Source organism: Eubalaena glacialis, chromosome 11 (assembly GCF_028564815.1).
Source record: "Eubalaena glacialis isolate mEubGla1 chromosome 11, mEubGla1.1.hap2.+ XY, whole genome shotgun sequence".
Taxonomy (NCBI): domain Eukaryota; kingdom Metazoa; phylum Chordata; class Mammalia; order Artiodactyla; family Balaenidae; genus Eubalaena; species Eubalaena glacialis.
In genome coordinates, this window is record NC_083726.1 from 96,258,932 (window position 1) to 96,286,715 (window position 27,784).

Consider the following 27,784-nt stretch of genomic DNA (forward strand, 5'->3'; position numbering starts at 1 on the left):
TAGCTTTCTAGAATAGTTTAGTTATTAGTCAATAGTCTTTTGAGTTACAAGTCAGAAAACCAGCTCAAACCATCTTAAGCAGAGAAGGGATTGATTGGCTCATGTAAGTAGGATGGTAGCTGTGGACCAATAAGACCTCAAATCATTGTTGCCAGGTTTCTTCTGCCCTTGCCTGTGTCCTGCCCATGCTGCTTCCTCCCCAATCTCTCTTCCCTCCCTTTCCCTCTGCTTCCATCCTACCTCCGTCTCTTGTCATAGCTTCTGGCTATGTGTTAACCTAGGGCTCTCCTACTTCAGATGCCTTCTCCTTTGAAGGCTGGTGATTATGGACACAGTAGACCCAGGCTTACGTCATAGCACACAAGCTGCCACTACTCTCAAAGGGAGAAAATACCTCTTTCAGGTTTCATACATTAAAATGAATGAGTGAATGAACTCAAAGAAGAACTTATGAGCAGCTTAGTTACTTGCCCACCCTTTTGTTCAGTTGTGGCAGGACAAGATGCTATGATTGTCAACCCAAGCAGAATGACTTGGCTCCGTGGGAAGAGCCAAAGAGAATATAGTGGGAAGAGTACGTGTGCAGATGAGAATGGCACGTAGCCACTATGATATATGGCTTTTGTGCTTACCTTACACTTTGAGTTAGACAATACTGTAGTTTTTAATCTTGCCCAGATGTAAAAGAGATCATTAAAAGGCCTAGGTGGGTATTTTGTAGAAGGTAACATTAATGCTTTGTAGCAGTTATTGTTATATGTTTGATTATTTCTGTGTACTTCTGGGGGCTTCATAGTCCGAGGTGAGTCTAGGGTTTATTTCCTAGGCCTGATTGTCATATGGCGGTGCTTCTCAAACTTGTTTGCTAATATCCTCTGAAAGCCAAGGAAAGTGAATTATATAACCAGGGGCATAGAAAGGCAAGCAAGCATCACATTTATTTGAGGACTCTCATGTTTTATCTAAAACATTGATTCATATTTTGTATTATACTCCATAATTTTCCCATTTAAGTTTAATAAAAGATAAATTTAAAATATTACTTCCTTTTCTCCTAAAGCAACATAAAATTGGAGAACTCATTAATGAGGACAGTGAGAGAGCTAGGCATCATCATGAATGAATCTACCCATGCCAAATGAAATTTTTTTTTTTTAACATCTTTATTGGAGTATAATTGCTTTACAATGGTGTGTTAGTTTCTGCTTTATAACAAAGTGAATCAGTTATACATATACATATGTCCCCCATATCTCTTCCCTCTTGCGTCTCCCTCCCACCCTCCAAATGAAATTTTAAGGTATAAAGAACGTTAATATTTCTGTTTAGTTTAGAATTCAGTTCTCCTTCCAAATGATAGACCATTTGTGAAAATATATCTTCTTAAAAAATGTCAATTCCAAGATACTTAAATTTCTTATCTTTGTAGTTTGAGTTTATTCTCCACGGGCCATGTGTGTGTGTGTGTGTGTTAAATGTCAATTGTATCTTACACTCTGATTCACAGAGGAAAGTGTTCCCCTGACAGGTTTACTTAAACTTCTCCTAGGAGTCAGGTAACAAATGAATGAATCAATGAATAAACTACTAAACTACATTGTCATTCCAGGAAGATATGTCATGTTCCTTTGATTTTGAGTCATCCAAGGTGAATAGTGCTGGTTGAGAAAAACAGGCTTTTGGAATACTTTTGGTTAAAATCAGGATTTTTAACATCTTGTCTCACCCTTTAGGGAATTTAGACATTGGACATTAGGCGTTTCTTGGTTATCTGAAAGCTCTCAGAGCACAGGGTCGGTGTCTGCTAATTAATAGCTGTAACTTGACAGTAGTTACTTCTCTAAGCCTCCGTTTCTCATCTGAACCATGGAAATAACGATCGTGGCTAACTCACAGTGTTGGTGTGGGGTTTAAATGACATAATTCATGTAAAATTGATTGGTATGTGAAAAAAATACTCAATAAGTTTTAACTGTTGTTAACGTGTCTATTTACCTGTGTTCTAACTTTTCAAGTTAGAATTCCATGATTTTTCTTTGCTCTCTCTTTCTCAAATAAGTGCAATTAGACCATTTAGGTTCTCTAATGGGTTTCCTTTAATATTATGCAGTTAACTAGAGAGTATATATTATTAAAAACATAGTACATTGACTACATCCACACATGAATTAAAGACTTACTGGGAGGTAGGGGCTGAAGTATAGTCATAATCAGTATGTTTCCTCTTTCTTCAAAGGAATTATGGCTCATCTCTCTTTGCCCAATGTGAAGCAATGGATAACGCGTGCCAGCAGGTTCTGTGGCTCTATGGAGAGGATAATCAGATAACTGAAGTTGGAACAATGAATCTTTTTCTTTACTGGATAAATGAAGATGGAGGTAATCCACTCAGATTTCAGTTCTTGGCTCTTTCTCAGTTATTTTCAGTGGGACTGGAAAGAAAAGAACTAGAACCTTAGAACAAGAGAATAAGTAGCACGCTTGCAAAATCTAAGAAATTCTGTGCTTTTGCTGTCCAAGTAAACATGAGTTTAAGTTTACAGCATTTATAAAGATTTTGAATTTTGTTTTTGTTTTTTGGCTTTAGATGTACTTACTACCGAGATGTCAACTGAAGGAATTTATTTATTTATTTGTTTGTTTGTTTGTTTGTTTATTGCTGCATTGGGTCTTCGTTGCTGCGCGCGGGCTTTCTCTAGTTGTGGCGAGCGGGGGCTACTCTTCGTTGCGGTGCGCGGGCCTCTCATTGCAGTGGCTTCTCCTGCTGCAGAGCACAGGCTCTAGGCACGCGGGCCTCAGCAGTTGTGGCACAAGGGGTCAGTAGCTGTGGCTCGCGGGCTCTAGAGCACAGGCTCAGTAGTTGTGGCACACGGGCTTAGTTGCTCCGCGGCATGTGGGATCTTCCCAGACCAGGGCTTGAACCTGTGTCCTCTGCATTGGCAGGCGGATTCTTAACCACTGCGCCACCAGGGAAGTCCCAACTGAAGGAATTTAAATCTCCACAGTTTGAAGATATGCTGCCTTATTCCCTTTACCATCTTATCATTTTTCCTATCTGAAATCCCTTGCATTTGGAGATGGTTCTCAGATCAATTCAGTGGTTATTTACCATATACTATGTATAAAATGCTGTAGTAATAAACACAGTCTACTGTTTCTACTGATACGAAATTGAGTGTACTCTCTTGTTGTAATTCATTTAACAATCATTGCCCTTTCTGCATATTTTGACAATACATTAGAAGCCTTCCAGATTTACTCTGGAGCTCAATTTGAATGAAGAACACTATTTTTAAGGACCGATTGATCTATTTGGGTATTGTATTTAGATTCTGGTTCATTCGAGACTATTAATGTATGTCTACTATAAAAATCAGTACTTCTTTGTTACCTTTAATATCCTGAATGCTCACTTTATCCCTCTTTGTGATTATTTTTTTTAATTAGTTGGCAGAGACCACAGCAGTTCAGTGATATTTTGGCAAAGTCTATGGTATTAGATTAAATGGTATTTTTCCCAATAATGGAGGGAAAAATACATATATATGCATTTATTTTCATTAGAATTTTAATAGTCAAAAAATTTAGAAACATTTTTAGGCCTGTTTACATTCTTAGGCTGTTCATTTCACAGTACTGAGTGCTGAGACTAGAAATGTAAAATGATAAGTTTCTAAATACTTGTGAAGTCTCAGAATTGGTTCTAATTAAAATTTTAAATGAAATTTTAATTTTAAAGCAGCTATAGTAGCCTCTATTGCTCTTTTGTTATTTGGCTACAAGTAGAGGAAAATGGTGATTCAAATGTGGCTGACTTCAGAGCTAATTTGAGCATTACTTGCAGAGAGTTATAAGATGAGCCTTATATTTCAATCAGAGTTAGAATAAACAGGTGTAGTGAGTACACCGTGTCCTGGGGTTGACCATTGGTAATCCTTAGCATATGAAAAGCCAGGTATAGATCATGCTCGTTCTTCCATACCTGCTGTTTGTACTTGACACTCTTGAAAAACAAAATTTGTACTGGAATATTTGTGATTTCTAAATTTGAGTTATTGCCTATGACCTGTATCAAAAGCCGTGCTTGAAAGTTGACAGCCAGTGTTGAACAGACAGTATTACTTAGGAGATAATAAATTGATTGAACTCATTCTTTCCACTTGCCCACTGGCATCCCCACCCCCCAGAAAACCCACACAACCCCAAACAAAACCGGTTACATCATACAGAAGTGGCACCATCCTTATTTATGGATGGGAGACCTCAGGATTTAAGCACAGTCTGAATCAGAGCTACATGATTTCACCAGAAACACCAGAAACTGTCCTGGTGAAAAATGACCCCTTATGCAAACAGTAATCATGAACCACTTCCACCATGGCTTTTAAAAGTCAGAAGACAAATGAATGAATTTGTCTCTGGCTCTTATAAAATATACAAGACCTTAAGAGTTACTCTTCAGGTTATGGTTGCCTGAGATAACTTTAGTTTTCATGTGAAGATCCTCCTTCAATTTGAGGCTGTTGACCTGCCAGATCAGATAAAATTTGAAGGAAGGAGAAAGGAAATGGAATAAATGTTGGAACAGTACTCTGAGAGAAGTAAGTAGAATGTCAGGAATAACCTTTGGGCTTAAAAAAAAAAAAAAGACCTTGGAGCAACTCCCGTAACTTTGATTTATACCGCGTGGCTTTAGGAAAATACAAAGAATAATATTGAGTTGAAAATCAGAAAAATATTGATTTTCTTCCCCCCTTCCCAACTTTACCAAAAGCGGAGTTCTTCCCATGAGCACCCACTCTCACTGCTCCTTTGGGACAAGGTGGCTGCCACAGGGCTGTGCACTATTTTGTGGCACTTGGCCTGAAACTCATGTGGTTTTTTGTTTTGTTTGTTTTTGTTTTTGTTTTTGAAGCAGAGAGAGGTTTATTGCAAGGCCGTGCAAGGAGAGAGGTGGCTCATGCCCTGAAAAGCCTCGAGCTCTTATTTTTGTTTTTAAATTGAAGTATAGCTGATTTACAATGTTGTGTTAGTTTCAGGTGTACAACAAAGTGATTCAGTTATATATACATATATATGTGTGTGTGTGTGTATATATATATTCTTTTTCAGATTCTTTCCCCTCATAGGTTATTACAGAATACTGAGTATAGCTCCTCGTGCTATACAGTAGTAGGTCCTTGTTGGTTATCTATTCATGTGGGTTCTGATTCCAGTAACAGCAGCCCTGGTTGTAAGGTTGCACGGCCCCGAATTCTCCTTTTTTATTCCGTTGATGAGTAATTTAACACACACACTTGCTAGTCACTGTTGAGAAAACAGTTTTATCTTGTACCAGACACGGGAGCTACCTTGAGAGTAAGACTCAGTTGTTGTGGTTGAGTTCACAGTTGGTTTGGGAGGCATTTACACCGCCTCTGCTTGGCGTACTCTTCCCGCATGGCTGCTCGCTCCCCTCCTTCAAGGCTTTGCCGCATACCCCACTCTCAGTAAGGCTTTCCCTGGATACCTTAATACAAATCTTAAACTCTCTCCCCCAGCACTCCCTATCGCCTTCCCCCTTTTTTGCCTCCATCATCTGACATACAATTTAATATAATTGTTGGCCTCTGCCTGTTAGAAAGTAAGCAAGGAGTTACGTTGGTTTGGTTCACTGCTATATCCCTAGTGCTTAGAACAGCCAACGGCACTGATACTGTTAGACACTCAGTATATATTGTTGAACGAATGAAGAATTGTGCTGATGGTGTTTGGGGTATTCCTGGTTCCCATTAGTACTTGAATTTGGGAAGTCACAGATGAATCCCGCTGTTAATTGCTTCTAAATCCTTCATCTCCCCAAAATGATTTCTCTGTCAAGAACAAGCTTCATTTGTAGGCTCTCTTTTCCTCCTGTTGAGCAATCTGGAGCTCGTTTTGGCTCTTGTAAGCATGTTTGTGGTTGCAGAAGGAAAATGAATATTTCTCACCCAAATGTTGTCATGTCATCATCTCTGTCTGGCAACCAGAGAAGCAGATGTTCTGTTCCTTGACCTCAGGCTAGTGGTTACAGTTTTGGGTGTTAAATATATTTCACAAAACTGCATTTGCACATGAGGGGCCGCTGTTTTCATTTAACTTTATGCCGTCTTAGAGCTCAGCAAGTATTAGGAAAGGTCCCGTTTGGGAACACTAGAAGTGTTTGTCTATATGTGTGCAGTGTGTATGCATACGTGTACACACATATAGATCTATACATTTATATATTCAGCTAGCTTGCTATTGCAAAACGCATGTTTATTTTGAGACAGACACTTCTAAACAAGACAAAAAGTAGCCCTAAGAACATTGCCAAGGACAAATTTTCTTCGAGAAGTGATTTTCAGCAGATGATTTTTAGAAATAAAATTCAAAGAAATCATACTGCTGTATCCTAGCAAAAAGGATTATTCATTTATTTTCTTATTCAAAAACATTTATTACATACCACTCAGGGCCAGGCACATTGCTGAGTTTTGGGGACACAGGAATGAACATAAGAGTTTTGGTCTTCCAGAGAGCTGGGTTGTTGAGGATGTCTGATGTGGCCACAGTGGAGCGGGTGAGCTCAGACCACAGTTTACGAAAGAAAGGGCGGTGGCCACAGTGTTGGGAGACTTAGGCCCTGGTCCTGACTGTCCCCCAGTGTCACCAACCTTGGCAAGTCACTTATGTTTTTAGGGCCTCAGTTTCTCCTTCTATAAAATAAGGATTGCACTAGGTGATTTCTAAAGTCTTTTTTGCCTGCATCAAATGGCTTTGGAGCGCAAAGACTGATTTCTACACTGCTTTAGCTACCCAGTGATCCTTTCTAGCATCCCTTGTGAATTCCTCTGCAGACACGTGATGGGCAACCCATCATCTGTTACAAGGCTCAACATGTATATAAAGTGATTGTTGAAGGTTTGAATTTCTCACCAGATTCAGCTTCCTGGGTGCCAGAGGTGAGGAGGAGGGCGGATGTTGAGTACCAGAGGCATCCTTCTGTAAGGAGGCTTTGTGGCCGGCAGACCACACTGACTCCTGCAGACTGGTCATAATGCCAGCCCTTGCCACGGTTGGGAGTGTCTGCGGTCATTCTCAGAGTAGACCAGTGTCTGGGCCTTGGGTCTGTGAGTCACTCGTGGAGTGTTATTTTGGGTTTTTTGGACTTCCTTTTTTCCTTCTTTTTTTTTTTTTAAATTTATGTATTTTATTTATTTATTTTTGGCTGCATTGGGTCTTCGTTGCTGCGTGCAGGCTTTCTCTAGTAGCGGCGAGCGGGGGCTACTCTTTGTTGCGGTGCGCAGCTTTCTCATTGCCGTGGCTTCTCTTGTTGCAGAGCACGGGCTCTAGGCTTGCGGGCTCAGTAGTTGTGACTTGCAGGCTCTAGAGCGCAGGCTCAGTAGTTGTGGCGCACGGGCTTAGTTGCTCTGCGGCATGTGGGATCTTCCCGGACCAGGGCTCGAACCCGTGTCCCCTACATTGGCAGGGGGATTCTTAACCACTGCACCACCAGGGAAGCCCCATCTTTCTTTATTATTTCTTTGTTAGCCATATACATGCCTGAGCCCATTACATCTGAATCTCAGAGGGTGAAGTCAACATCTCCATATTTGATGTGGATACTTCACCAGGCTTGAAAATCACTCTGGATAGACTTGCCGAAGGCCAGTGTGGGAGCAGTGATGGCCTGAGTGGGCACGCACACCTCTTAGGGCTGGGTTTCTCCACAGTATTCATAGAAGGTTTGGTAATGCCCAGTGTTTCTGAGTAAGGGTCTATCTACATTATCCTAATTACTAACCAGCTTTAATCCACTAAGGTAAATTTTGACTTTGGAATGTTAAGAGTATTTTATAACTTAAGAGTATTAAGAGTATTTTATAAGAGTATTTTATAGAGTATTTTATACTCTTAAGAGTATAAAAGTAAGAGTATTTTATAACTCTTACTGTTTGTTAGTGGGAAGCCATCTCATTTTTCACAGGTGAAGGGTAAATTGAAGATGGTAGGATGACTGATTTCCTTTCTTGTTCCTTTTTTTTTTTTAAACATAAGGATCCACCTGAAGTATGAGTTGATTTGGAAAATTTGACAATGCAGAACAGTGACCTCCTTTTCATGTTTATTACCTGCAAAATTGCAAGAAACTTTTTTTTTTAAGAGTATTTTATAACTCTTACTGTTTGTTAGTGGGAAGCCATCTCATTTTTCACAGGTGAAGGGTAAATTGAAGATGGTAGGATGACTGATTTCCTTTCTTGTTCCTTTTTTTTTTTTTAAACATAAGGATCCACCTGAAGTATGAGTTGATTTGGAAAATTTGACAATGCAGAACAGTGACCTCCTTTTCATGTTTATTACCTGCAAAATTGCAAGAAACTTTTTTTTTTTTAATGGCTGTTGATAAAAGGCATGGCTAATAAAGTTTGAAACTATTCCAATTTCTAATTGACAGAGGAAGAACTGGCAACTCCTCCGCTAGATGGCATCATTCTTCCAGGAGTGACGAGGCAGAGCATCCTGGACCTGGCACACAAGTGGGTGGGTGCCTTTGACATGAACCACTTTTATAAGCATGGAACAAAAAGTAATCAAAATAAGTCCAGCTTAGTGTTGAAATAGTATCCTGTAGTTCCAACCAATGCTGTCTAATCTTTAAATCTTAACTTGAGTGAAAAGAACTCTTCTAGAAGGACTGTCTTGGCGAGACTATCAAGTAAGTATTGTTTGTAGGGGGGGCAGGCAGAAACTAGTTTAGCAGGTCGTCCTAGTGAAGAAGTATTCTAGTACTAGTCTCAAGCTTTATACCAGGTGTCTCCTACCGACTCATGTGGTTTTTCCTCCGAGTGCTTCCTTTTTGCCAGCCTTTAACTTTTCAAGTCTGAGTGTGTTGTTTCCAAATGGCAGTGGTACGTAGTCCTTCCCTTCCTCTGTTTATTCCAGTATAACTGTGCTAGAAGTTAAAGAATTTTACTGACATATAAATGCTTACTAACATGACATTATTAGTTTCACTGCCTTCTTTCTCCCTCCTTCCTGCCCCCTGTCCTCCCAAATTCACATACATGCTTATTTTAAAATCTAAACGTTCAAGCAAATGTAAAGTTGTTTTCGGTAGCCTTTCTGATTCAAGTAACACAGGCGTGTGTGTTAAACCATTCGGTATTGGAAATGACTTAGCATATTCAAGATGAATGTTGAATGAGTTGATTAATCTGGGAAAGGTTCCTGGATGGGACTTTTGACCCATGTATTGAAATGGTCTCCAAGGGACAAGAAAAGGCTTTGAGCAGACTGTGGTCAAACAGTGCTAATAGGACAAATGTTTAGAAACACACACATCTAGGAGAGTACAGTTTCTCTGGAAAAGGCTTTGGAAATAGAGAAAATGTGCCATAAATAATTCTACAAAACCCTGAAGTAGACAAGACCCAACTGCCACATGCTGGCTGGCACATTGGGCATGACATTTACAAACTGTTGGTATAATTTCAAACAGCTTGCCCTGTCCTAATTGTGTTTTCAATTGGAAAGATGTATTTTCCAAGCTCAGTAATTTTTGTTTTATTAAAGAGAAAAATCAACCAAGTACAGAAGGTTTGATGAGAAGTTCCAAGTGGAAATTCCCCCACGCTAATGATTTGCTAGCATGAAAAATAGGTTATTATGGAGGAAGTTTCTTCCTGACTCCTTAGCTATAATTTATTTTTAAAACTGTGAGACATAAATGCCAAGAGGCATGCAGGGGGTTGCCACTATTTGCCAGATAGGGGAAATTGTCCAAAAATAAGTGAGGGTAAGCAGAGTAAAAAGAATTCTGTTTATGTACAAGAGATTTTTTTTCTTTTCTTTTCTTTTCCACAACGCAGAACTCAGCTTGTTCTCACTTGGCTGATTTTCTGGAATTTATTTATTTATTTATTTACCTTTGTACAACTTAATTGCAATTGCAGACTGAGATAGGTTGAAACTTACAAAAAGCCATATTTCTGTTGCAGGCATATTTCCCTACCCTTCCAAATATACTTACAGCATGATGCATTCTTCTTCTAATGTTTTGAATCTTGCCAAGGGCTGTGATTTCCATTTTTATCTGTTGTGGATTTGTAGATTTTAAAAAATACTCTCATCTTATTAAAAAAAATGTATTCATTCTTTGTTGCCCTTAATTCAAATAGCCTCCTGACAAGCTTTGAACTTTAACTACTAACACAGGAGAATGAGAGTTAAACAGATTAAAGAATGAGTATTAAACAGACAGTTTAAACATACCTTAAAAGCATCAGACTTTTTTTTCCACTTCCTATCCTTGAGCAAATAAATAGTTCAGCTTTCTATGATGAAACTCAACCTAATACAGCATCAGAGAGAAGGAAGAGGATTGCTGCTATAAAGTCGACTGAATCAGTGAATTTAGGAAGAAAAAATATACAATGTAATTTCTCAAATAAAGTCCAAATACACTATCTATGTTTTAAAGTAATGAAATGTTTCAGATATTTAAATTCAGTCTCTGTTTCTACTCCATAAAAGAAACAGTAGAAAGAGGACCAAATTTGGAGCCAGTCATTATCAGACCTGAGTTCAAATCCAGTTTCTGCCATTTACTAGCTGTGTGGCCTTCAGGGTGTCACTCAGCCTCCTTGAACTTTAATTTCCTCATCTGTAAATGGGGATGATAATACCCACCTTAAAAATTAGAGAACGTGGCATGTGGTGGATGCTCGATAAATGGTGGCTATAATTATTAATATTAGATAATAATATATTTTCTCTTATGATAAATAGGGTTTAGAATACACATTAAGTAGCACTTGGGGTGCATCAACTTGTGAGACGTTGGCCATGATAACAAATAAAAGGCAGAAAAGCAGGCATGTATTAAAACATACCATATACTCTATCATGCTGATCTTGTATTTTATATTCTGATCATCTCATTTAAAGATGCTGTGACCTTGGAGTAAGTTGCTTAGCATCTCAGTGTGTTTCTCAGTAAGATGGTGTCGATCTCTCCAGCTTTCCCTCTAAGGACAATTATGACATTATCTGAGTTCAGTCAGAATGTAAAGTAGAATGGTCCATACCACAGGGCATTTTTTGTATGCCTTTTCCTTAAAAATATATTTATTTTTATTTCTATTCCAAACAGGGAGAATTTAAGGTGTCAGAGAGGTACCTCACCATGGACGACCTGACCACAGCCGTGGAGGAGAACCGTGTGAGGGAGATGTTTGGTTCTGGTACCGCCTGTGTTGTTTGCCCAGTTTCGAATATACTGTACAAGGGTGAGGTAAGACACTGTTTCTTCACTTCCTATCATTTTCAAACATTTGCCTATAATTTAATTCTTTAAATATGTGGACAAAGTGCTAGTTGGACCCAGGATGCAAAGGATTTTTTAAATAACTTGGCGTTCTGTTAACTGTGGCAGTTTGTCCCAATGAACTTGTGTTAGCAAATGACTTACTCATCTTTCCAGTGGTTTCCCGTAAGCTCCACCAGTTTTGTCCTTTGTTATCATACATGCCTTACATCAGTTTAGGGATTGGAGATGTACCAATAGACTTACACTCATTTCTTTCTATCATCTCACTAAGGAAGGTTTTACAAGTAAGTGAAATTTCAGTCTCTGGTTTCCAAAAGTACTTCTAAACTACTGGAGTAGGAATAGCAAATTATTAAAGAAAACTCATTTGAATGATCAACTCCTACATTTTTCATCTTCATCATCATCATCATCATCATTAATTAGACTACTTCATAAAAAATTTTCATTTGGCAAACCTGATGCATTTACTAAAATCTTTCAGAAGGAATTCAAGCATTTAGTTAGAAGAAATTTCCTCCTAGTAAATTAATCTTGTTTATGTGTGCTGTACATCCATTTTCTTGTTAGTTTTTTTACTTTCCTCTTTACAACACAGCTCCAATACTTATGATTAACATCGTCATCTAACTTCATAATTCAGAGGCATGTGGGTATTATTTTTATAATGTGAATTGGCTTAAATTGCTCATAATAAATACAAATTCTGTTGGTTTTTTGGGTTTTTGTTTGTTTGTTTTGTTTTTGTTTTTGGCTGCATTGGGTCTTCATTGCTGCACGTGGGCTTTCTCTTGTTGCGGCAAGTGGGTTCTCATTGCAGTGGCTTCTCTTGTTGCAGAGCTCGGGCTCTAGGCCCGTGGGCTTCAGTAGTTGTGGCACACGGGCTCAGTAGTTGTGGCTCATGGGCTCTAGAGCACAGGCTCAGTAGTTGTGGCGTATGGGCTTAGTTGCTCCGAGGCATGTGGGATCTTCCCAGACCAGGGCTCGAACCTGTGTCCCCTGCATTGGCATGCGGATTCTTAACCACTGCGCCACCAGGGAAGTCCCTTCTATTGGTTTTTTTTTTGGGGGTGGGTTTTGACATTTTTATTGGAGTATAATTGCTTTACAGTGGTGTGTTAGTTTCTGCTTTAGAACAAAGTGAATCAGCTATACATATACATATATCCCCATATCTCTTGCCTCTTGTGTCTCCCTCCCTCCCACCCTCCCTATCCCACCCTTCTAGCTGGTCACAAAGCACCGAGCTGATCTCCCTGTGCTATGTGACTGCTTCCCACTAGCTATCTATTTTACATTTGGTAGTGTATATATGTCCATATATACACTACCACTCTCTCACTTTGTCCCAGCTTACGCTTCCCCCTCCCTGTGTCCTCAAGTCCATTCTCTAGTAGGTCTGCGTCTTTATTCCCGTCTTGCCCCTAGGTTCTTCATGACTTTTTTTTTTTTTTTTTTTTTCTTTTTTAGATTCCATATATATGTGTTAGCATACAGTATTTGTTTTTCTCTTTCTGACTTACTTCACTCTGTAGGACAGACTCTAGGTCCATCCACCTAACTACAAATAACTCAATTTCGTTTCTTTTTATGGCTGAGTAATATTCCATTGTATATATGTGCCACATCTTCTTTATCCATTCATCTGTCAGTGGACACTTAGGTTGCATCCATGTCCTGGCTATTGTAAATAGTGTCTCAGTGAATATTGGGGTGCATGTGTCTTTTTGAATTATGGTTTTCTCAGGGTATATGCCCAGTAGTGGGATTGCTGTATCATAACGTAGCTCTATTCTTAGTTTTTTAAGGAACCTCCATACTGTTCTCCATAGTGGCGGTATCAGTTTACATTCCCACAAACAGTGCAAGAGGGTTCCCTTTTCTCCACACCCTCTCCAGCATTTATTGTTTGTAGACTTTTTGATGATGGCCATTCTGACTGGTGTGAGGTGATACCTCGTTGTAGTTTTGACTTGCATTTCTCTAGTGATTAGTGATGTTGAGCATCCTTTCATGTGTTTGTTGGCCATCTGTATATCTTCTTTGGAGAAATGTCTATTTAGGTCTTCTGCCCATTTTTGGATTGGGTTGTTTGTCTTTTTGATGTGGAGCTGCATGAGCTGCTTGTATATTTTGGAGATTAATCCTTTGTCAATTGCTTCGTTTGCAAATATTTTCTCCCATTCTGAGGTTGTCTTTTCATCTTGTTTATGGTTTCCTTTGCTGTGCAAAAGCTTTTAAGTTTCATTAGGTCCCATTTGTTTATTTTTGTTTTTATTTCCATTTCTCTAGGAGCTGGGTCAGAAAGGATCTTGCTGTGATTTATGTCATAGAGTGTTCTGCCTATGTTTTCCTCTAAGAGTTTGATAGTGTCTGGCCTTACATTTATTTCTTTAATCCATTTTGAGTTTATTTTTGTGTATGGTGTTAGGGAGTGTTCTAATTTCATTCTTTTACATGTAGCTGTCCAGTTTTCCCAGCACCACTTATTGAAGAGGCTGTCTTTTCTCCATTGTATATTCTTGCCTCCTTTATCAAAGATAAGGTGACCATATGTGCATGGGTTTATCTCTATTCTATTGGTTTTTAAATTCAACATTATAATTATTTTTTCCTCAGCTGGGTGGATTGATTTTTTCTTTTTCCTGCTAATTTTAATGGTGGTTGCTTCATTGCTTGAGATTTTCAAACTTGGCTCCTGACATAATTCCATCTACAGATTGATTTTTCAAGGGAGATGAATTATTCTATTATATGTGAATGCTCACATTTTACTATGGTAATATCTAGGTAATATATTATCAGCCCACTTTTTAAATGAACTAAAATTGTCATTAGGTCAGATTTTTAAAGTCCAATTATTACTTCTCCTCTAGAAGGAAGTTAATAAACTTTAACACATTTTTATGGTTTTGTTTTAGGGGGCCATTCAGAGCCAAAAGGTACATCGAATTATCCTATTATCCTAAAGGGCATAATAAGAAAAGTAAGAGTACGGACTCTCTACTAAAATCAATCAAAAGCCTGCAAGCCAGCGAGGCATGAATGGGCATGACTCAAAGTATAAATTAGGGCACATAAAATCTGTGTGCCCTGAATTTAACCATGCTGTCCAACTTCGTGGAATTTGTGGCCCCTGGAAGTTTGGCTTAGAACAGACAGATTTGGCAGCCCCTTTTGTGAAGACATGGACTTGCTTCACTTTATGTCCCTGAAATGACTTGCTTTAATTTGCGGCACACTGTCTTTTGAGGTCTCATTCCCTGCCAAGAGGGTTAGATGTGGAGGCTAATCATTCATCCTCGTAGATTCTCAGGATGCTGGAAGAGGTAGGGTTCTTTAAGTTTAGCCCCTATTCTAGGTACCCCTGCTTCTCATTGGTTCCTCAAATCAGCCTGAAGGCTGACATATAAACCAGTTGTGCCCTGAAATCAGTTGGTAGGAAACGAACAACCTATCACTGGCTAGTTCATTTTTATTCAAATTCAGAATAGAAAAGAGTCTTTGGCATAAGGAGCTAGCATCCATAATGAGGTTACCATAGTGCCATTCCTTACTTCAGTAAAATTGCTGAGTTTCTTACTTGTTGTTACTGTGTACATGAATATCCTCAAATGATTTCGTGTCTTGTTTTCTTTCATAGACTATACACATCCCAACTATGGAGAATGGGCCTAAGCTTGCAAGCCGCATCTTGGACAAATTGACTGGTATTCAGGTAAGGGCTTCTATTTTTAAAATGCTGTCTCTTTTTCATTCAAAGCCTAGAACCAAATCATACTTCAGTGGAGAGAAGAGAGTAAGTGCTACCATCTGAGGTCAACAAATTAAATTTAAGGAAGATGTTCCCAATAGTATGTGTGGGCATGAGCAAAGCAGAAATGAGAAAAAAGATACACAGTTTAAAAAAAAAAACAAAAACTGAAGGAAAGAAGGGGGGAAAATATATATATATATAGTCAAGGACTCAATTACTTAACATTTTTAAAAAGTATATAAATTTTGATAACACTTAAAAATCTCATGAAAAGTATAACAGACTTCTTATAAAAGAAAAGACTTTAAAGTAGAAGAAAGCACAGAAAAAAACTAATATTACCTGTGATTACATCACAGATAAAATCACTGTTAACTTTTGATATCTCAACTTTCAGTATTTTGTAAGCACTCATGTATTTTTAGATAGATATTTTTCTGAGAGTGGAATCGTACATAATTTTGTTAACCTGTTTTTTTTCAATTAATAAATCATTTGCTTTTTCGTATCAATAAATTTTAAAATTCTACGTATAAAGTTTAATTAAATTCCACTATGTTGATATACCATAATTTTTAAAGAAATCTTATTATTGAACATTTAAGTTGTTGGAAATTCTTTCACTATTATAAACAGTGCATCCTTGATTTTTTCCTTAGGATAAATTCCTGGGATTGTAATTATCAGGTCAAAGAGTGTGCACACCTATTTTTTAATACTGCTAACTTTGTTTTGCCTATTTTTTCTGAGCAACAATCTACAGTAATGTCATCAGGCAGTTAAGCGTCTTTCTAGGTAGACATATCATATACCAGGTAAACCTGGGTCACCTATAAAAGATATTGTTCTAAAGTTTGCTGAGCCCGGATGCCATCGTTGCCAGTCAGTGAAAATACCCGCGGGAGCTGAGATTCATATTGAAATGTGAAACAAAGTTTGATAGATTGGGTGACATCAAATGGTGTGGGGTCTTAAAAAGTAAGCAAAAATGTAAAGTTGGTTGGGAAAGCAGCAGGTCCCTACAGAGGACTTTGGATGAAAATGCTATTTTTTGAAGACTTGGCAACTTTTATGTAAAATTTATAGCATTAAAAGAAAAGAATTATTGTGCTTTTAGAACCAATGAGTTGTCTTACACTCTTCAATAGAAGTGTTCTATAGGAATTTTCTGTAGGCTAAATAAAGGAGTATCTTAACATTGAAGACAAAATTTATTCAGAGTTGGTTTCTACATAGAAGCAATCCAAAGTAATTCGAAGAAATTTAATAAAAATTTCTGCATGGATGGTTCATGTATTTTTATTTTTAGAGTTGTCTGGGTAAATCTGATGAAAGTAGATAAGTTATTAGTATTTTGCTCAAATAAAAAACATAAACAGAACAAAAAATTATATAATTGGCTAGATTGTGAAAGCCTTTATCCAAAACAGAAGTTGAAAGATTTTTTAAGAGGGGAAGAAGTGTGGCTATAGTGATAAGGAAAGATTACTTTGGAGAATTTTCTTGAACATATTGTACAGAAAAGCATGTTTCAGTCTATAGTCTATAGTTTTTGTTAATACATAAAACAGGAGATTTCAGGATTACTTCTTAGAAATTATATGAAATAAGAAAATTTAAACTTAATGGATTTGGTTGTAACGTATTAAAAGAAAAGGAAAAGTAGTCAAAGAGGCTGAGGGAAAAATTAAACTCTGTTAAATAGGAATTAGAAGAAAAAGCTAAGTAGAGGTGTTGAGCTGATATAATCATGAAGCTTTGGAAGGCAAAAGCAGAAATGTGTGTCATCCCCGTTGAGATGGTGACAAAATATATGCCCCAGAACCCTAAAGTATGAGTAAAGGAAGCCCAAAGACAATTTTGTGGCGAGATGCAAAGTCATTACAAGAGGTCTCAGAAAGAGCATTTTTAAAAGTAAGATTACAAAGGGAACACTCTTGCACTGTTGGTGGGAATGTAAATTGATACAGCCACTATGGAGAACAGTATGGAGGTTCCTTAAAAAACTAAAAATAGAACTACCATACGACCCAGCAATCCCACTACTGGGCATATACCCTGAGAAAACCGTAATTCAGAAAGAGTCATGTACCAAAATATTCATTGCAGCTCTGTTTACAATAGCCAGGACATGGAAGCAACCTAGGTGTCCATCATCGGATGAATGGATAAAGAAGATGTGGCACATATATACAATGGAATATTACTCAGCCATAAAAAGAAATGAAATGGAGGTATTTGTAATGAGGTGGATGGAGTTAGAGTCTGTCATACAGAGTGAAGTAAGTCAGAAAGAGAAAAAGAAATACAGTATGCTAACACATATATATGGAATCTAAGGGAAAAAAAAAAAAGGTCATGAAGAACCTAGTGGCAAGATGGGAATAAAGACACAGACCTACTAGACAATGGACTTGAGGATATGGGGAGGGGGAGGGGTGAGATGTGACAGGGTGAGAGAGTGTCATGGACATATATACACTACCAAATGTAAAATAGATAGCTAGTGGGAAGCAGCCGCATAGCACAGGGAGATCAGCTCGGTGCTTTGTGACCACCTAGAGGGGTGGGATAGGGAGGGTGGGAGGGAGGGAGATGCAAGAGGGAAGAGATGTGGGAACATATGTATATGTATAACTGATTCACTTTGTCATAAAGCAGAAAGTAACACACCATTGTAAAGCAATTATACTTCAATAAAGATGTTTAAAAAAAAAAAAAAAAAGTAAGATTACAGAAGCCAGGAATGTAGGTGACGGAAGTGAATGTTTTTGATTCATTCATTCAACAGATACATAGTACTGAGCACAAACTGTGTGCCAGAGGCAGTTCCAGGTGCTGGTGGTCGAGTAGTGGAAAAAGTGACCAAAAAACTGGAGAGGTCAAAGCACACTGATATAAACGAAAGACAAATTTATTCAATTTAAATGTGAGACCATATCAAAAGGTTTAAAAATAAAAGTTATATATGAAGCAGAAAATGAGAAGAAATAGACCATTTTCCTCTTACCTGTGTATATGCTCTATATAACTTGGTGCTGTGGCCAAGAAGTTAATACTCTAGGTAGTAAAGTATAAATGGTAGTAACCCTAAAAACTAACGATACGTTCAGAGCTCCATACTGAACAAAGAAACAAGGGGATACATGAGATAATACAAGGATTCTGAATTAAACTACAAACCAGAAGCACCAAATCTGCTCCAAATTGTTAAGTAACAAAGGACCATCCATTTGGAATCTAAGACCACCTCTTAGATTCTTCTTGTTCTTCTTCAATTATTTTGTGCCTGTGGGCATGGAACTTACAGTTTCGAAATTACTCTCTTACAAGCTGGCAAATTGGTGCTGTCAGCCAAGCTACTAAATTGTCTGTTTCTCTCCAAGAAAAATAATTGAAGTATAATTATTGAGGAAAAAGCGTAGAATTGCATCATGTTTTACATTTGATCTCTTTGACATTGCATGGAAATGTGATGTTTGCTCCAAAGTGCTCTGGTGAATTGAAGAAGAGAGCAACAACAACCAAGAAACCTCAAGGTTCCTACAGTGTGACCTAGGGGGAAAATACCTTCTTAACCACAGATCTGATTTTTATTTAACTTGTGTACTTCTGTATACAAGTAAGAATCTCTGAGGTTGAGTGTTCATCCCATTTGGCTAATTATCCACATAGTTCCCTGGGTCTTAGATTGCCCTACAAATACCTCTTAGGAGGGGGACATTTCAGATGACAGGATTCTTTTGTTTTTGTTTTAAATAAGTTTGTTCGTTTATTTTTGGTTGTTTTGGGTCTTCGCTGCTGCGCGTGGGCTTTCCCTAGTTGCGGTGAGCGGGGGGCTACTCATCGTTGCAGTGCGCAGGCTTCTCATTGCGGTGGCTTCTCTTCTTGTGGAGCACAGGCTCTAGGCGCGGGGGTTTCAGTAGTTGTGGCACGCGGGCTCTAGAGCGCAGGCTCAGTAGTTGTGGTGGACGGGCTTAGTTGCTCCGCGGCATGTGGGATCTTCCCGGACCAGGGCTCGAACCTGTGTCCCCTGCGTTGGCAGGCAGATCCTTAACCACTGCGCCACCAGGGAAGTCCTGTTTTTCTTTTTATTTCTTCTTTTTTTTTAATGCAACAAAGAAAAACACTTCTGTGTTCATACTTAACCAAACTTGAACTTGGAGAACATCGCCATGTTGCCCATGTTTCCTCTCTCTCCCATTGCTCTTTGCTATTCCGGTTACCATCATATTCACCTTTGCCGCTGCCATTTGGGGTCTTCTCTGTCGTCCAATATGCTCTGCTCTCTGCTGCTTCCTTTCTGCCTTTCTGTATCTTCTACAGTTTTCCCACTTGATAAGGTGTTGGTTATCCTTCGAGTCACATCTCCTTTAGGAATCTTTTCAGTCTCTTGAACAGTGTCCCTTTCCCCCAGTACAAACACATATTCACCCACTTAAATGCTGCTTCATCCTCCAGCTTCCATGGCCCCTGGGATGATCACATATGACCTTTTTTTTTTTTAATGGGATGACATTTATTCCTTTTCCAAATGTTACAGTAAAACCAGGTGGAAGAGAATGGTTTTAGCAGTTAGGGGAAAAAAAATTACAAATCTGGGGTTTGGCCATTAAGTTATTTACAACAATGGGAGGGGGAAAAAAAAAGACAACAAGAAGTTGTTTCACATTACATACCTCCCCTCGACCTCAAAGCTTAATACTTGCTTACCAAGTCAAAAAAGAGACACAGTTGATTCACAAGCTGGAGGTTTGAACTTGAGTAAGACATTTATAAAAACCTAGACACACCAAGACAGGGGCAGTGTCCTTCCCAGCCCAGGGGCCACTAGGCACAGCACGAGACTAAAAACTCAACAGGGGAAGGCTGGACACTCAGGGTTTGGGAGTGTAACCACCTCTACATGTGGCTCAGGGATTTGGGGAGTAAACAACACCTACCTGGAAAAGAATTGGGGAAGAAAACCAGCAATTGCCTTCTGCACAGGTGGGGACAGGGAAGGAGGTAGGGACGGGCGGGAGCATTTCACATCACTAACCTAACTTGGGAAACTGCAAGGGACCATCTTCAACCAGCCTTAAGGGGAAGACCAGGTGGATGATGGGAGAATCCACAGGAGGGAGAAGAGGAGAGGGAACGTGGCTAGGGGCAACAGCCCCTTCCTTTCTGGGCACCAGGTCCAGGCAGTGACCACAAGGACAGCGCAGTTTTCTGCAGCTTAGAGATCACCCACCTGCCCTCACCCAGCTACTCTTTCTGCCCGCTCGCTGGTGTAGGGCCCCCAGCGGTGGCTGGCTGTGCGCCGGGGCCCTGCCTCTTCTGTGTCTCCTCCCTTGGAGGCAGCACCAGCCTCTCCCCTGTGGCCTGGGGCTCCTGGCTCTCAGGGGTGGCGGCAGCCTTCCCCCCCGGGCAGTGCCTTCCTCGCCGCAGGCACCGACCCTCCTGCTCCTGCCCTTCCTCTGTGGGTGACGAGGCAGACGGATCCCCTGCCCCCTCCCTCCGATTTCTCTTGAAGGCCAGGCCGCTCAATTTGAAAGGCTTCTTGAAAGAGAATTTCTTCTTCTTGGGGGTCTCCTTGGGCGGGACCTCCCCCTTGGCCTCAGCGCCCTGGCTAGGGGGTGCCGGCTCGATGGCATCGCCAGTGGCCCCCTCTGCCTCCTCTGTTCCGTTCACGGGGGGCGACTCCCCTTCACCTTTGGGGGATGAGTCTGCATGGCTTTTCGCGTGGCCGTCCTCCTGTCCGCTGACCTGAGCAGGGGAAGCGCCGGCTGCCTCCTCGGCGGTCACGTCGCCGCGGGGAGCCTTGGAGCTTTGGCTGCCTGTGAGCTTCCCCGGGCTCGCGCCGCAGTGGATCGTATCGATCGGTCGGGGGGCCTGGCCGGCGAGGGATGGCGCCTGAGGGGGAGGGTTGGCGGGGGAGACCGAGCTGCAGCCCCGCTCCGCGCTAGGATGCCCCACGTATGACCTTTAAATTATGTTCTAATTAGTCACACACTTATCTTTGTTCTGTGGCTGTCTGAGGGTGGGCATTGTTTTATTCTCTTTTGGTAAACCTAGTATTAGGTACAGGGCCTGGGCCATAGTACATACTCAGTAATGTTTCTTAAATAAAGGAATGAATGGGTGATTGACACACCAAGCAAGTACTAAAGAGTAAAAATATGTTGCCCTTTGCATATTAACACATTCTGAGAAGAGATGGGAGGAAGGTCTTGAATAATATCAAATTAGTTTTCAAAAAAACCTTCAGAGAATCTGATTTAGGTCTTTTCAAAGTGAGATTCGCATCCAGACTGCTGTCAAGATCAGATAAAAGCTGGAACCCGGGTCTTAAATATCAGGGTAGCATGTTAGACTAACTAGCAGTGCTGCTATTACCATTTCTGAAAGTGGGAGGAGTGATTGTCAAGACCCAGAGGTGGACATCTTCAATAGTTTAAAATAAGTGAAGCCGAATGGGATAGAAGCAGGATCTGTGTTGATTGCACATCACCAGATAGAATTTCAAAAATCTGTTTTCCCACCAGTGGCTACAACTTTGTAAGAATAAATGACCATTAGTTGTTACTGTATTTTTCTTGTTTTCAGTGGAACAGCTTGATGACTTTCCTTCTGGAAGTTAAAGAACCCCACCCCTTTTGTGTGCAGACTTGGTAAACATTCCAGATTGCCTTGATGGCTCAGTCCCTTGACCAGCTTCCCAGCCCCTCCTTGTTCCCTAATCCACACTTCTGCCCTTGTTATGGGATCACAGAGCTTTGCATGGCCATCAATGCGATTTAGAACCAGGATGGCAAAGTGCTACCTGGTGAGCAACGCTGGTTATATTTTTATTGGCCTTGTGGAGAGTAAGTACCTGATGGGAAGATTCACCTTTTATGTTGCTAAGAATTTTCTGCTGAATGTAAAAAGTATTTTAGCAAAGGCCTTGTAAAATTTGCTGTACATGCATTGAATGCAAGTAGTAAGCTTGTCATTAGTCATGTTTTAGTTCAGTGTTCTAATTGGAATTGATGAAAAGATAAAAATTCTGCGCATCACACTGAGCCTTCCACATGGGCTCAAAGGACCATCCTACAGGCTCGATTTGATTTGCTGCGTTGCAAACATTAAAGGTGTGGGACTGCCACTATGGTTGTGTTAACGAAACTGCCAGTGGTATAAGGACAGCCTGGCTCATGCAGATGAGTGTTTTCTTGCCCCTGCTTCTCTGGACACCTCTTGAGGAAAAATTTCTATCCCTGCTAAAATCTGTCATCTCTACTCTGAGTTATTTTGCCTTGGAAAATTAAATGACATTATCCATCATTGAAATGAAAGGTGATTGTTAACCACCTAGGTCTAGATATTATGAATTACCTGTATTATCACATTTCTTGGATACATCTCAGAATGCTATGATTTTACATAAAAGCATAAATTATAGGATGAGAGAGAGAAACCTTAACATATTCTGCAGGTTCATAGAATTACACAGCCTATGACTGTCGTATTGAAAATTGATCTTGACTGTTTTTAAAACTAAAACAACTAACTGAAAGCAAATTCACTTTTAACTGGTGAGATTCAAGATGAAATTATAGTAGTCATGAATCATAAGTTTTGTAACAAGATCTGCTAAAATGTCAATATGCTGACGCCCAATTATTATTAATGACTAAAGTGTCTGATGTATTAATGGGAATCCACATAAGAAAAATAAAACATATATATTTTGCTCTTACTCCTAAGTTGTGTCGCCACCATCTATAAATCAGGCAGAATTTGGGAATGTTTTATCCAGCGTTCATCATTAATCAACAGAGTCAACAGTGGGGGGCCACTGTCTTTAGGCAACCCTTTCTGATGTGGATTAAGCAAGTCACTTATAGTCATTGGGCTTCCTTCATTCTCCTTTTCATGTAAACCAGAAGGTTGTAGGTGGACCCATTCCTGGCTTCCAGTTTTTTTACCAATTTGATAGAGGTCTTTTAAAATTATTATTATTAATTAATTAATTAATTTGGTTGTGCTGGATCTTTAGTTGTTATTATTTTTTATTATTTTTAAAATTATTTTATTATTATTTATTTTAATAATTAATTATCTTAATTAATTATTTAATAACAATTATTACTTTAATTATTAATAATTTTCATATCGAAAATTATTAATTATTTTAATAATTATTAAAATATTTAATAATGAAAATTAATTATTTTAATTATTATTATTTATTAATTAATTAATTTGGTTGTGCTGGATCTTTAGTTGTGGCAGGCAGGCTCCTTAGTTGCAGCTCTTGGGCTCCTTAGATGTGGCATATGAAATGTTAGTCGCGGCATGCACGTGGGATCTAGTTCCCTGACCAGGGATCGAACCCAGGCCCCCTGCATTGGGTGCATGGAGTCTTAACCACTGCACCACCAGGAAAGTCCCCTCTGAGGTCTTCAAAGTTCTTTAAGAGGCACCCAGCACATGGACATTGTGATGTAGAAGGAATAGCATTGCACAGAGGCAGAACTGGGCTGTGATTAAGAGCTTCCTAGAAGAGAACAGACTTGTGGTTGCCAAGGGGGGCAGTGGGGTGGGGGACGGATGGATTGGGAGTTTGGGGTTAGCAAATGCAAATTATTATATATAGAATGGATAAACAACAAGGACCTACTGTACAGCACAGGGAACTCTGCTCAATGTTATGGGGCAGCCTGGATGGGAGGAGAGTTTGGGGGAGAATGGATACATGTATATGTGGCCGAGTCCCTTTGCTGTGCACCTGAAACTATCACAACATTGTTAATCGGCTATACTCCAATATAAAATAAAAAGTTAAAAAAAAAAATCCTGTGATAAACCATAGTGGAAAAGAATATGAAAAAGAATATATATATGTATAATTGAATCATTTTGCTGTACCACAGAAATTAACACAATATTGTAAATCAACTATACGTCAATAAAATTTTTTTTTTTTTTTAAAGAGTTTCCTTGAGCCTCAGTGTCCTTAAATGAGAAGCTGGGCTTAAAAGTTCATTGCTCTTCACACTTGATTTTTAAGCCATAGAAATTTTCTACAAATGAAACCTTTCCTGGAATCCCACTATGTAAAACCAGTAGAAGTGGAATTGCTCTGAAGTGAAATCCAGAGCCCCACTTATGTGGCTCATCCCCTGCGTGCTAGATGGTCATTAATGTTCTTTCCAGTTCAGGAATTCTGATGTTTGTGTTCATTTCAACTCAAGTTATATTAGTACTAAAGAGGCAATTCATGTGGAAAGGGGACATGATCTGAGAAGCTAAATACAGAATGGCAATGAAAAGGCATATGTAAGGGACCTATACCAGCTATAAACCTGAGCTCCACAATAATTATAAAATTTGTGATTCTTTCCAGGTATTTGTTTACACATAGTCTTATTTTCAATGTGAATATGCTTTTAATGTTCAAAACAGAAGTGAACCTTTTGTACAACGTTGGTTATGTCATTAAGTTTATTTATAAGCTGTTCCTGCGCTGTGAGCTTTTACACTGAAACATGTTTTCTTGCTTTTGTTGTAGTACGGAAGAGAAGAGAGTGACTGGACAATCACAGTATCCTGAATGGAAAAGAACAGGCTATCATTTGTGTGCTCTTGGGACAGACTGTTGCATTTGAATTATGAGAAATTTCTTTGGCTACCTGTTTTTAGTTGTGCATAATGTAGTTTGTATTATCAGTGTTACCAGGGCGATTGTTTCCTCATGCCAGAGAAGATGAATTGCAATCATCCAGTGGTAGTTTATAAACTTGCTCCTAGAAGCTTACCTTGCCTTCTCTAGAAAGATGAGAATGGAAGCCATCTAAGCGCAGAATTTTCCTCCATAACCTGAGTGCTTCCCTTGGTACTTCAATCAGATAAAAAAGTGTTTATTCTTTAGCATAAGTTACGTTCTGCTCGTCAACCAAGTGAGTGTTTTTTGTGTTTGAAAGCTGATCTGAGTAAATTTCATAGGGACCATTTCCTGGGACACATCTTCATCCTCAGAAAGTTTTTTTTTTTTTTTAAATCAAGACTTTGAGAAACTGGATTTCCTCCCCTCATATTTCTTTCCAGGTCCCCTAAGTCCATCTTAGGGAAAATCTCTCCCTCCTTCCTGATGTCACGGTCTGCGCCAGGTTCTCCTGGTGCATCAGCAAGGCACACCCCTGCCCTTTCCACATTGTGTTGTAGTCAGCGGTCAGGCTTCACTACAAGACCTGAGGGTCTTGTGCCTTATAGATCTTTGTATCCCCCTCCTGGCACATAACAAGGAATGAATGAACGAACATGTACCTTCTATAGAAGTGTACCTTCTTTGTTTCTATATTGTGAAATCTCTTTATTAGAATTTGTGATTGATTCTGACTTTGTATTTACCTCATATTGTCTTTATTTTCCATGGACTGCTAAGTCATTAGAGATGCTCAGAGTCATAGTTTGTTGGAGGAATGATTTCTTATTTGAAGACTGTCTTGGAATTAAAGTAATAGCTCTAGAGAGATCGTGATACCATATCAACCAAATGGAAATGATATATGTTACGTGTTAAACACATAAATGTTGTGTTAAATACAAAATAAATCATATTTAGTTTTTTGATAGAAAGCAAAGAGGTATATACTCTGGTTTTTATACTCTGGTTTTATAGGTGCTCATTTTTGTTGGATGGGGATTGGATAAGCACATGGTTAGGGTACAGGGAGAGTGATTATAGATGATATTTTCCTTGTTTAGGAGCCATGAGTTAAAATTGTATCCTGGTTTATCTAGGAGAAAGTCAAATCTTGATAGAAAACATTTACCCTTGGAAGGTCAACTCTCAGACATTATATTTTGGTTTCCTTTAGTCCTAATAACTTTCATCTTGCTGATCATACTTCATCCTCTTTTCAGAGCAAGGAAAAAAATTCTAAAAGTTTTGACGTGCTGGAAAATTTTCCTTAAGGCATTTAGCAACACATAGCAAATGGGGCTTTGATTCTTTTCCAAGACTTTTGGCCATAGAGTCTTTTTAGATAGGAACGGTAAAATGAAAATGAGGGAAGTATAAGATGAAAAGGAATGGTAAAAATATCTTTTAGGGGGCTTTTAATTGGCGATCTGAAGTCTTGGGAGAGTCTATTCTTTTTAGGTAGGGCTGAAGTGCTTTAACTATCCTCTGCACAAATTTGTTCACCAAGTAGCATTCTAAGAGTATACATTTGCCTTGGCTAAATCCTGGGACCTCATTTTCAATATTGTAGTCTAGAAATGACTTAAGTTAATTCTAACCTGTCAAGTAGCCCATAATAACCAGACTCAACATTCCTATGAGAAATGGAAATCATCTATTTGCCACAAATACATTTTATACTTTGCATCTCTGAATTTAGTATGGCGAGACATGTTCGTTGTAAGAGTTGGAGAACAATATGTCTTGACATTATGTCTGTGTGATTTCTTTCATCAAACCTTAAGAGCATTTTAAGCCCTTTCTACCAGACTCTGAAGATGAAGGATGTACATTTAAGGAAACAAGGTCTCCTAAAACAGAGAACACAATCTGCCATTCTCGTTTAAGTAATAAGACAGGAAATTGACTTTGACACTAACTTGTTAAATAGGTTTAAAGGGAACATCTGCACATCTTTTTTCCTTGTGCACTATTTGTTTAACTGCAGTGGATTAATACAGCAAGAGTGGCACATTATAACTAGGCAATTATCCATTCTTCAAGACTTAGTTATGGTAACACTAATTGATCATTTAAGGCGTAAGATAGGCTAGCATTAGGAACATGTGAGGCTAATCTGCTCAAAAAGATCAACAAATTAATATTGTTGCTGATATTTGCATAATTGGCTGCAATTAGTTAATGTTTAATTGGGTTGATCAAATGGGATTCAACAATTCACACGTGCATGAATATAAACAGAACTGGTGGCACTTAAAATGACAATGATTAACTTATTTTGCGTGTTCTCTTCCTTCCACTTTTTTTTCAGTTTTTACATTTCAGACCAAGTTCATCAGCCTTTTTCAAAACACATCAGTAGAAACCAAGATTTTAAAATGAAGCTTTCAGGCATTAGACAAAACCTGAGCATTTCCTAAAGCTATTCGCTATTAGGAATTTTCTTTGTTACAGTCATTTATCAAGGATTCAACTCATGATACACCAAAAGGAGAGTCCATTCCAGGGATGTGTATCGTGCTCCCCAGAACCTGCAGGACTGAATAAACTAGTAATACCTAATAAAACCTTTGCTTTCAAAAGGACAGAGGAAAAGTAAAAGGGAAAGAGGAATAAATGACTGAGAAAACTTGTTAGGGAATCACTTTTTTTTTCTACCTGGTAAACACCGTTTATTCTTTTCTCAAAAGATTGTCACGAGGAAAAAAAAAAAGATCAGAGGTAGCAAGAAAGCGCAATGGCACATCGATTATATAACTTGGCAATGTCAGCCCTCCTGAAGATCTGGGAAGCCTACATTATACACCCTGGGTGAAAACTCTTCATCATATCTAGCTTTCCTGAAATCACAGTACTCTGGGGCACTTAAAGGCAATTAATGAGTATATCTTGGTCAAAAGAATTGTAGGAACTTTTTAATAAAGCTTCGGTTTCAGCTCTGCTTTAGGGAGTTTGTGCTATAAAATTAGCTGCCAGCTTATTTATTTTCCCCATTCCCACTTAGTGCTCAATCACTGTA

General features: G+C 39.0%; 1 protein-coding gene and 1 pseudogene across 5 annotated transcripts in view; one reads left to right on the forward strand and one right to left on the reverse strand.

The window, feature by feature from the left end:
- Positions 1–25,592, forward strand: part of BCAT1 (branched chain amino acid transaminase 1) — a 105,650-nt gene extending 80,058 nt beyond the window's left edge. For all 5 annotated transcript variants that reach the window (XM_061206358.1, XM_061206357.1, XM_061206360.1 and 2 more), the window contains 5 exons: positions 2,237–2,379; positions 8,459–8,544; positions 11,156–11,296; positions 14,976–15,050; positions 24,631–25,592. In XM_061206358.1, coding sequence (XP_061062341.1) covers positions 2,237–2,379; positions 8,459–8,544; positions 11,156–11,296; positions 14,976–15,050; positions 24,631–24,672 — 487 coding nt within the window. In that variant the 3' untranslated portion in view covers positions 24,673–25,592. The remainder of the gene's footprint in view (positions 1–2,236; positions 2,380–8,458; positions 8,545–11,155; positions 11,297–14,975; positions 15,051–24,630) is intronic.
- LOC133101307 (MARCKS-related protein-like) lies at positions 20,340–21,173 on the reverse strand (annotated as a pseudogene).
- Positions 25,593–27,784: the final 2,192 nt, after the last annotated feature.